This window comes from Taeniopygia guttata, chromosome 28 (genome assembly GCF_048771995.1).
Source record: "Taeniopygia guttata chromosome 28, bTaeGut7.mat, whole genome shotgun sequence".
NCBI classification, from domain to species: Eukaryota; Metazoa; Chordata; class Aves; order Passeriformes; family Estrildidae; genus Taeniopygia; species Taeniopygia guttata.
In genome coordinates, this window is record NC_133053.1 from 6,223,014 (window position 1) to 6,234,732 (window position 11,719).

The window sequence follows — 11,719 nt, forward strand, 5'->3', positions numbered from 1 at the left end:
GAGCTGCCCTTGCCCAGCTGCACACAGAGCCTGCCCCAGCCAGGGCCCTGCACACAGGCAGGTTTCTGTAGGGCCGGGCCGAGGGCACATAGGGTGGGATGGGCTCTGCTGGCAGGGACAAGGCACCTCTCAGGAGGGAATGTCCAGGCCCAGGGAGATGCTCAGGGAAGGAGAGGGGGCTGAGCAGAGTAGTGCTGGGGGAACAAGCCCATCCAGCCCCTCACCTGCCCTCAGCCACAGGGAATCCTTTGCCTCTCACATCTCTCAGTGGCAAACTCTGAGTGCAGCAGGAATGCTGGGGATTTCTGACCTCAGAGAGCCAGGAATAGTGTGTGGGTAGGAAAACAATTCCTTAAACCAGCTCCTGCCATTTCCCTTAGAAGTGGTAGTGCAGATGGTACCATGCCTTTCTGCAATAGGAATTATTCCCCTGACAAATCCTGAATATCCAGCCTTGTCCCTCTGCCACAGGGCCACAAACCCAGGGAAGCAGGGCAGGGATGGCTCCTCGAGAGCCCCCACGCTCAGGCCTGGCTGCTCCTGGCACACTCAGCCAGCACAACTGGAGCTCAGGCAGGGACCTGGGTGAAGGTTTTCCCAGAGCAGGAACAAGGGTGGGTGAGTCCCAGCAGGACAGTCTGCAGGGAATGGCCCAGTCTGGCTCCAAACAGCCTCTCCTGACTTGTCACTGTCCTTTCTCCATGACCAGGTGCCCATGTGCAGCCACAGCAAATGTCCAACAGCAGCTCCATCAGCCACTTCCTCCTGCTGGCACTGGCAGACACGCGGCAGCTGCAGCTCCTGCACTTCTGCCTCTTCCTGGGCATCTCCCTGGCTGCCCTCCTGGGCAACGGCCTCATCATCAGCGCCGTAGCCTGCGGCCACCACCTGCACACGCCCATGTTCTTCTTCCTGCTCAACCTGGCCCTCAGCGACCTGGGCTCCATCTGCACCACTGTCCCCAAAGCCATGAACAGTTTGCTCTGGGACACCAGGGACATCTCCTACTCAGGATGTGCTGCTCAGGTTTTTCTACTTATCTTCTTTCTTGGATCAGAATATTTTCTCCTGACCATCATGTGCTACGACCGCTACGTGTCCATCTGCAAACCCCTGCACTACGGGACCCTCCTGGGCAGCAGAGCTTGTGCCCACATGGCAGCAGCTGCCTGGGCCAGTGCCTTTCTCTATTCGCTGCTGCACACAGCCAATACATTTTCCCTGTCTCTGTGCCATGGCAATAGCCTGGGCCAGTTCTTCTGTGAAATCCCCCAGATCCTCAAGCTCTCCTGTGCCAAATCCTACCTCAGAGAACTTGGACTCATTGCTGTTACTGTGTCTGTGGGATTTGGTTGTTTTGTGTTCATTGTTTTCTCCTATGTGCAGATTTTCAGGGCTGTGCTGAGGATCCCCTCTGAGCAGGGACGGCACAAAGCCTTTTCCACGTGCCTCCCTCACCTGGCTGTGGTCTCCCTGTTTGTCAGCACTGTAATATTTGCTTACCTGAAGCCTCCCTCCATGTCCTCCCCATCCCTGGATCTGGCCCTGTCAGTTCTGTACTCGTTGGTGCCTCCAGCCCTGAACCCCCTCATCTACAGCCTGAGGAACCAGGAGCTCAAGGCTGCAGTGTGGAGACTGATGACTGGATGCTTTCAGGGACATTAAAGTGATTGGCAATTTCTGCAAATCAGTTTAAATACAAGTCATCTGTGGTACTTCTTGTTGCTTTAACTGTGGGGATTTTTTTCCCCTTTTACTTTCTTCATATTGTCCACAATAAATATCATTTTAGTTCCATTTCTCATATTGTTACTCAACATATCCCCTGTGCCCAGAGACTGCATCAATGAGGGGTTGCGTTCTCGGTGGCTTTAAAGGAACTAAAGGATCTCCCAGCACAGTTTTCTGCAGAGATGCCCTTTTGTTGCCTTCTCTGGAGCTGCAGCAGCAATGTCTGTGTGCAGAGCTGGGGGCAGATCAGTGCTGGCACAGCAGCTCTGGTCCTGCTGGCCACACCATTCCTGATCCAGGCCAGGAGCCATTGGCCCTCTTGGCCACCTGGGCACACGGCTGGCTCATGTCCAGCCTGCTGTCCATCAGTCCCTGCAGGTCCCTTTCTGCCTGGCTGCTGTCCAGCCCCTCTGTCCCCAGCCTGTAGCGCTCCAGGGGTTGTTGTGGCCAAAGTGCAGGACCCGGCACTTGGACTTGTTAAACCTCACCTTGTTGGGTTTGGGCCCTGGATCCAGCCTGTCCAGGGCCCTCTGCAGAGCCCTCCTACCCTCCAGCAGATCAACAGTCACACCCAGCTCGGTGTCATCTGCAAAGATGTCCTTGGTTCCATGTGTCCCTTCAGTGTCACAAAGACCCTTTGGTTACACCAGGCCCTGCACTGTCACACTGGTCTCCTTGGTTCCACGGGGCCCCAAAATGTGACAATGGACTCCTTGGTTCCGTGGGGCTTCACAGTGTCACAATGTTCTCGTTGGTGCCGCAGTTTCACAGTGGCCCCTCGGTTCCATGGGGCCCCAGGGTGTCACAAAGGCCCCATGGTCACATGAGGTCCCACACTGTCACAATGCTCCCTGTGCTTCCACAAGTCCCCTCAGTGTCACAATGGATTCCTTGTTTCCATGAGGCCACACAGTGTCACAAGGGCCTTCCAGATTCCTGGAGGCCCCAGAGTGTCACAGTGGCCCCTTGGTTACACAAGGTCCTGCAGTGTCACAATGTCCCCTTGGTTCCATGAGGCCCCGCAGTGTCAGAACGGCCCCTTGGTTCCACTGGGCCCTGGACTCTCCCAAAGCTCTCCGTGGTTTCGCAGTGTCACAATGGTGAAACCCCTCGGTTACACGAGGCCCCGCAGTGTCACCATGGCCTCTGTGGTTCCACCAGGACCCAGTGTCACAGGGACTCCCTGGTTCCATTGGGCCCCAGAGCACCGCAATGGAGCCCTGGTTCTATGGGGCTGCACAGTGTCACCATGGTCCTCTTAGTTCCACCAGGCCCTGCAGGGTCACAATGGCCCCAGAGTGTCCCAATCATCACAGAATGACAGAATCAAATAGGCTGGAAAAGACCTTTGGGATCATCAAGTCCAACCAATGCCCTAATACCACCTTGTCACCCAGACCATGCCACTGAGTGCCACTGGAGAGGGACAGTGACTCTGCCACCTTCCCCCTGGCCTGCCCATTGCAATGCCCACTCACCCTTTCTGTGAAGAACTTCTTCCTCTTGTCCAGCCTAAACCTCCCCTGGTGCAGCTGAAGGCTGTGTCTTCTTGTCCTGCCCTCCAGCAGATCCACACTCACACCCAGCTTGGTGTCACCTGCAAATTTGGGGATGGTGGGCTTGATCCCCTCACCCAGATCATCGGTGAAGATGTTAAACAGGACTGGGCCCAACACAGATCCCTGGGGACAGCACCAGGGACTGGACACCAGCTGGGTGCAGCACCATCCCCACCCCTCTCTGGGCCCAGCCTCCAGCCAGCTCTTCCATCTCCCAGCCAGGAGGGAACCTGCCCAAGCCGTGGGCTGCAGCTTTTCCAGGGAATGCTGTCAGAGACAGTGTCCAAGGCTTTGCTGAAGTCCAGATGGACACATCCACAGCCTTTCCCACATCCACAGGTGGGTCACCTGGTTATAAAAGGAGATCAGGGTGCTCAGGCAGGACCTGCCCCACTAAATCCACGCTGGCTGGCTCTGACCCCTCGGCCATCCTGTGGGTGCCCTGTGGTGGCACTCAAGGTGATCTGTTCCATAACCTTGCCAGGCAGTGAGGTCAGGCTGACAGGCCTGGAGTTCCCCAGATCCTCCTTCCAGCCCTTCTTGGGGATGGGCTCACACTGGCACCTCCAGTGCTCTGGGACCTCCCTGGTGAGCCAGGACTGATGGTAAATGATGGGGAGCAGCTTGGGGAGCTCATCCACCAGCTCCCTCATCCCCCTAGGATGGATCCCATCCCATCCCATACACCTGTGAGCATCCAAGTGGCTCAGCAGGTCACCAGCTGCTTCCTCCTGGATTACAGGGGGCTGTTCTGCTCCCTGTGCCCATCTGCCAGCTCAGGAGAAAACTTGTCCTGAGGACAACCTGTCCATGTATTGAAAATTGAGACAAACAAGGTGTTATGTAGCTTGTCCTTTTCCTTATCTTGGGTTACTCTATTCTCTGCTGCATCCAATAAAGAGTAGAAATTCTCCTTCCCCCTCTTTTTGCTGTAAATTTTTTTTAATAAAAACTATTTTTATTCCGTTTACAAAAGCTGCCAGGTTAAGTTCTAATTGAGCTTTCATGTCCCAACTTCTCTCTCTGAATGACCTTTCAACATCCTTAAATGTCGGAATCTGTGGGTATTGATGATTCCGAGATTGTAGAAAGTCTCTGTCTTTCTGCCCCGTTGCCAAAGAAGAAGCCATAATTCGTCTATGCTGTTTCCAAGGTTGTTTATTCTGTTTATCTCTAACATGTTCTGCTGCCCTGCCACAGGTCTGTCCTGCAGGGCAGCGTGTGGGGCTCTGCCCCCAGTGGGATGTTACAAACATTAAATACCACAAACTACCTGTGCTGGATTTACAATAATGTGCCAATATCTGTCACCTACGTTGGACAGTGTGTCCCCAGCCTAAACCAACAGAAAGATGCCAACACCACAGTGAAACATGGAGGGCATGAAGAAGAAGGAAAAGGACAAGACACACCCAATTTCCTCCATCTTGTCCCCTCTGAACCCTTAATCTAGAAACCTAAAATTTTACTTTTGCACCCGTGTCACACTTAATTATTCCTTATATAAAACACTCAGAGCTTGTAATTCATCCTGTAAGATTGAAAACTCTTTTCCATGGACAGAAATCAGAGACAGAGTCTCTCGGGGCTCTGTACAGGGGGTTCCCGACCCCCTGCCAGGGTCCCAGGCAATCCAGGGCAGACAGAGGGAAGCCCTGGATTCCCACACTTAAACACTTCCTGATTTGTGAGTAATTTCTTCACCTGAGTTCCCACAAAAGCTCCATGGGCAGCCAGGTTTCCTCACCACCTCATCTTTTGCCACACTGGGACAGGCTGCTCCTTCCCCCTTAAGATTACTTTCCTGAAATGTGTCCATCCTCCCTGGACCCATTTGCTTTTAAGGGCTGTTTCCCTTAAAAATCAGTACCTGATTTGGTACTCCCCATATCTACATCCTAAACAGGCCAAAGTCTGCCCTTCCTAATTCCAGCGCAGAAGTTTTATTGCTGCCCCTCCTTCTTTCACAGATCATTGAAAACTTGATTATTTCATGGTCCCTGTGCCCCAGGCAGCCTCTGACCCCCACATCTGCCACCAGCCCTTCTCTGTTTGTGAACAGCACGAGACAGAGCTTTCCTTGGGAGTGCAGTGTTACCAAAAATTCGGTAAAACAGAAAACTCCTTAACACCAGTGCAGCATTAAGAAGCTGCATTCTTTATTCAGCCAGATGCACAGGGGATAGTTCCTCCCAAAGCCGAGCATGCTGAGTGCAGGAAAGTTTCTGTTCATATTCTGTATTTTGCACACATATTCATTGATTGTGCTGGACTAAACACACATCTGATAATCATTTCCCCAAAACCATTAACATATTTCCCCTCGCCTTTACCCATGTGTTCTTCTGTCCTGGGGGTCTCTCTGGTGGTCCCTGGTGGTCGTGGACCCCAATGTTCCTGTGGGCCTGGATGAGCTGGCAGGACACTGAGTCTGGTGAACTTCCAGTTCCCCTTCTCCCACAATGGGCACTGTGTGGTTTCCATGGGCCTGGGGTTTTGGAGAACAAGCTCCAGGCGTCAGCTCACCTGGTGTAGGCAATTTATCACCTGGTGACATAAGGTCACAGAGTGATCCATGACATTACATGAGTAATCAATGGCAGAATGGTCCATGACATCATAGAGTGGTTTATGTGAGGTCATCAAGGAGTTATGACATCATAGGCCACCTCTGTGACATCACAGATCAAGCTTTGACATCACAGGATGGGAATCTGAAATCACAGAGCAGACTGTGACATCACAGAGTTAGCTGTGACATCAGAGACCACCTGTGTGACATTCCAGATTGGGCTGGTACATCTCAGAGGGGCTGTGTGACATCCCAGGAGGGCTCTGTGAGGTCACTGGGTTGGTCACTCTGCCCCAGCTCCCGCTCACAGTTTCTCCCAACAAGTCCAATGCTGTACATACCCAGCAGGGTCCCTGACGCCCGGTATCCCCCCAGTCCCCCTGGAGCCACAGCCTCCACCAAAGGATGTTCCACAGGATCCACCCCAGAGCCTGACATGGGGACAAGGGGCCAGGGCTGTGTGACCAGGACATCAAGGACGTGGATTATCCAGGTCCCTGTGGTCTGGGTTGGGTTCCCCAGGGCAGGAAAGTTGTCTGGCAGCTGGAGCAGGGTTAGGGAAAGGCCTCCAAGGTTGGGCTGGAGCCCTTGGGCTGTGAGCAGAGGCTGAGGGAGCTGGGCTTGTCCAGCCCGGAGCAGGGAAGGCTGAGGGGCTCCTCATGCCAGCCTGGCAGTGCCAGCGAGGAGGGGATGGAGAAAACAGAGCCAGGCTCTTCACCGGGGGGCCTGGTGGGAGACAGAAGCCAATGGGTGGAAGGGGAAAGGGGGAAGATCAGCCAGGCCAGGAGGAGATTAAATAAGCCAGGCTGGTTTTAGCATTTCCTCAAACCAAAAGCAGCCTGACCTCCCTTCCCATCCCCCACTGACAGCTTTGCAAATCAGGAATTGTGTGAGTGTTTTTCCCCCACTCCAGGACAAACATCCTGATAGAAGAATTGTGTTTACATCTATCCCACAACCACGCAAGTCTAAAATCAATTTTAGTATGGAAAGCACTAGTGGATGGCAGACTCACCAGACACTGCTGGGACATTGCACATAACTCAGGGAATAGCAATTGTTATTAAAGAGTGATTGTTATTAAATTGTGTCCTGTTCAACTATGGTCTGTTGGCCATGAAGAGAAACTTTCTGTGCCTCTGAGTCTCACCAGTTCCTGACCCCCAAAGGACACAAACCTGATGAGTTGTGGTTCCCACTCCAGTGGTAGCACTTGGAGCTCCCTCCATCCCCAGAGCAGAGCTCCCTTGTCCCAGAAAGTCCCTGGCAATGCAGGGATGAAGGAAACAGGACAGGCTGTGGGGATCAGGGGCAGGGCACGGCCAGGGATTTGGGGTGGCTGTGAGCCCAGGGCAGGACCCGGCCCTTGGCCTTGGTGAACCTCATCCCATTGTCCTGGGCCCATGGCTCCAGCCTGTCCAGATCCCTCTGCAGAGCTTCCTGCCCTCCAGCACAGCCACACTCCCACCCAGCCTGGGCTCACCTGGAACTGCCTGAGGGTGCCCTCGATGGCCTCATCCAGATCAGCAATAAAGAGATTTCACTGACCTGGCCCCAGTGCTGAGCCCTGGGGACACCCTTGGATGTGACTCCATTCCTCAGCTGCTCCATTCCCAGAGCAGCCAGGCCTGAGCAGAGCTGTGGGGCCAGAGCCGGCTGGGCTGTGCTGGGGAGAGGCCCTTGGTGCTGCCCAGAGCTCAGGGCAGCTGGCAGAGCTTGCAGGGAGCTGGGCTGGGCTGGGAGAGCCTGGCACAGAAACCATCAGTGTCCATCTCAGCCTGGCTGAGCGTGCAAGGCCAGGAAGATCATCCAAGGTCCACAAGTTCTCTGTGTGGGAGCTGAGTTTTGGCCCCTTGAGCCGTCCCAAGTGCTGGGGCTGCACCTCCAGCTCCAGAGGAGATGTGACAGGTGGGAGCAGAGACAAATAATTCCTGCTGGATTCTTTATTGTGTTTGCCTGTACAGGCGACCTGGATCCATATGTAGATGAGGTGTTTTGTGTCAGATAACACTGTGAGAGTGATAAGAATAATATTTTTTAGCTGAAAATTATATTTCACACATAGTGGACAATGAGAAAAAAATCCACATATGATCACAAGAGCATCTGAGTTTTTCAGAGGATGAGAGACTCATTGATGTTCCAGCAGCCAAACCTGCTCAAATATTTTCAAAGGCTTTCAAAGGCTTCCTTGAGATGAGATGTGACCACCAGAGGCCAAGGCCAGCCAGAGCTCTCTGTTCTGGCAGATTTTGTCTGGGATTACCCACACATATATGGAATTTTTCAGGAGGAGCATCCATTTTGGCTGTGGGCACCTGCAAAGATGGATGGTTCTTTTCCATAGGAAGGAAACCACAGAGCCCTGTGAGGCCCTGCAGTGTCACACTGGTGGTGTCATATTGGATCCTTGGTTCCATGAAGCCCAGATGTGTCACACTTGGCTCTTGTTTCCATGGGGCTCCATAGTGTCACAATGGCCCCTCGGTTCAATGAGGCCTTGTGGTGTCACAATGGTTCAGTGAGGCCTTTAGTGTCACAAGAGTGTCCATGATTCCATAAGTGTTGGAACCCTGGATGCTGAGAATTTTAAACTTGCTGTGCTGAAAGGCACAGACTTGCAATAGAGCACTGCATTTGACCTGAGGCTGTGGAGAAGGCTTCCAAAATTGCTTAACCGCACTGGGGTTATGGGTGCGTAGTTGGTTAGAGATGTATACTACCACAGGGTGGAAAAGTTAGATTTTGGGGGTTTAGAACATAGTAATAAATATGAAGCAAGATGGAGGTGTTAGGGTGGAGACAGGTTCTTCTTATTTAACTTCTTCTTAGCTTCTTCTTCATGGGTTTGGGTGATATTTTGTGATTGGACCGAAAAGTCCGCACTGCTGGCTTCAGGGATCAGTTATTGGGTTAAAAGGGAAAATAATTTAGGTGTCATTTCTTGGTTGGATAGTTTTAAAAGACCTTGTAACAAGAGCTATTTGGCCATTTTGTGACTTGCTAATGAAAGACTGCAGAACTCACAGTTGTGAGGCTGCAACACTGATAAGAAACAAGAAGCACCTGAGTCTGAACCTGAAATATGGTCTCAAGTACCTTCAATCCTGACCACGAGACAGGCAGAAAAAACAAGCAGAGAACCCACACAGAAGCCCTGGCAGTGTGACAACAGACCATTGGTTTCACTGAGCCCCACAGTGTCACGATGGTCCCCTTGGCTCCACGAGGCTCTGAAGTGCCACAGAGGCCCTTTGGTTTCACAAGGCCTCAAAATGTAGAAATGGTCTCCATGGTTTCATGAGGCCCTGCTGGGTCACAATGGACCTTTGGTTCCGTGATGCCCCAGAGTGACACAATGGTGACACAATGGTTCCATTGGACCCTTCATCCCATGGAGACCCACAGTGTTCACTGTGGTCCCCTTGATTCCATGAGGCCCTGCCACGCTCTAATGGCCCCTTGGTTCCAGTGGGTCCCAAAGAGTCAGAACAGTCTCCATTGTTCCATGAGGCCCCAGAAAGTCACTGTGGTCCCCTTGGTGCCACAGGGCCCCACAGTGTAACAATGGACTCTTGGCTCCATGAGGTGCCACGCTGTGTCACAATGGCTCATGGTTCCATGAGACCGCACAGTTTAACAATGGTCCCTTGGTTCCATGAGGCCTTGCTGTGTCACAATGGACTTGGGGTTCCATGAGCTTTCCTACTGCCAAAAACAGTCTCCCTGGTTCCACAGTGTCACCATGGTCCCGTTGTTCCATGAGGTTCCATAGCAGAACCTTGGTTCCATGGCCACCTTGGTTCTGTGTGACCTTGCAGTGTCACAATGGAGCTGTGGTTCCACGAGGCCTTGCTGTGTCAGAATGGCCCCTTGGTTCCAAGAGGTTTCTCAGGGTCACAATGGTCTCCTTGGATCCGTGGTGTCACAATGGGCCATTGGTTCAATGTGGCCTCAGTGTGCCAAAATGGATTTTGGTTCCATGGGATTCTGCTGTGTCACCATGGACCCTTTGTTCCATGAGTTTGGACAGAGTCACAGGTAACTCCTGGGTTCTGTGAGGCCCCATGGTCACCAAATCTCTGAAATATCAGAACAAGACTCCTTAACACTAAATTGCTATTTAAGAGGGGATCATTTATTCAGGCCTGAGGTCTAGTGAGGGATAACTCCTAACCTTATGTGGACATGTAACTCTACCAGTGTGTTGCTTATACACAGTCACTAAATGTGAATTACAATTTACCCATTTCCATAAAACACACCCCAAGTTCCCAGGTTCAGTCCTTGCTTTTTCTATCACTGCATTCTTGAGCCAGATGTCTTCTACACTTCCAACTGTCCTTGCTGGAAAAGCAGCTCCTGCACACCTTGTTCCTGTGTTAAAAGTTCACAGGCACAGTAAAAACTGAATTAACCCTTTTGGTATCAAGGCCAAGCCTTTGTGTGGCCAGGCAGGGGCAGCAGGAGGCAGAGCTGCCAGCAAAGGAAGGGCCAGCGAGGTGGGGCAGCCGGGGATGACGACAGCCTGCAGGGACAGAGGCGCAGGGCAGGGACACCGTGGGACAGCCTGGGCTGCAGAGGGCACAGGGATGTGCAGCAGCTGCAAGGCCCTGACAGAGCCAACCTGTGCAGCACTTTGGCCATGGCTGCTGGCCCTGGGCCTGAGGCCACGAGGGGACAAGTGACCCTTGCAGCCCTGGGGCCTCAGTGCCTCCTTGTCCCTGCTCAGCAGCCTGGCAGGGGCCGCCCCATGGTCCTGCCCTTGGCATGGCACATCCCCACATCCCAGTGCCCATCCCGGGAAGAGCCCTGAGCAATGAGGGAGGGACAGGATCTGCCTTGCCAGGGGCTGGGGCTCAGGCCTGGGCCCTTTGCATTCCTGAAACACATCCAGGTTTGCTCAGCACCAGAGACACCTTTCCCTTGCTTGTCCCCAGCTGTCATCTCTGCCCCCAGTGTTCTGCTCTGACTGGAACCTGGGGACACTTTCTCAGTCCTGTCCCTCAGTGGGACCCATTAAAACTTCAAGAAACTTTGGAGTTTTAATTTAACTTTGAGTTCTTGAGAAGTTTTTTGAAGACACACTCAGGGACTGAGTCTGATGTAAACAACACCAAATCCCTGAGAGGGTCATTAAAGTTTTCCTATTCCAGTTGTGGAGAAAGATTTCAAAGTGCTTGTAAGGAATACACATTCCTGTTTTAAAGGATGTATTTTATTACATTTCTCTTTAGATCAGAGGCAATTGCAGCATTCTGTGATTGATATTGAGCCAGGGTCTCCCCTCAGGAGCTCTGGCCTGCTCAGAGAAGCTGTGCCCTGAGCTCTGGCCCAGCGTGGACAACCTTGCTCCACATTGCCCAGGCCCATCCTGTCTGTCCTCACTCACCTGGGACCTGCTGTGCCTGCAGGGCTGGCTGCACCCAGCCTAAGAGGGGTTTTCCCTTTTTCTATGTTTGAAGCAATCTAAAACTCCTGAGTTTCCCCATGAAAACAGACACCTTCCTCAGGTGTGTGCCAGCCCAAGGTGCCACTGAAACCACTCCAGACCGGCCCTGGGCCAGCTGTGAGGGTGGATCATCAGCGCAAGCTGCACTGGGCCACTGCAAGGGGCTTTGGCCATGGGCACTGCACTGACCCCACTGCTGGGTTTGGCTGCCACGGCAGCCCTGAGAAATTAAACTGTCCTTGGAAACACTGGGGAGGACTGGGACATACTGGGGAACACTGGGAATGCTGTGGGACACACTGGGACACACTGGCAGTGATGCTGTGGAGGGCTGGGACAGCCTGGGAACATGAGGAATGCTGAGGGGGAATCTGGGTGGACTGGGATGGACTGTGGGGCTACACT

At 52.9% G+C, this 11,719-nt stretch overlaps 1 protein-coding gene across 1 annotated transcript; it reads left to right on the plus strand.

Annotated features, from left to right (window-relative positions):
• Positions 1-732: 732 nt before the first annotated feature.
• LOC116807396 (olfactory receptor 14A16-like) lies at positions 733-1,665 on the plus strand. The gene has a single exon (XM_041713086.2). The coding sequence runs from the start codon at positions 733-735 to the stop codon at positions 1,663-1,665; it is 933 nt and encodes a 310-aa protein (XP_041569020.2).
• The last annotated feature ends 10,054 nt before the right edge of the window (positions 1,666-11,719 follow it).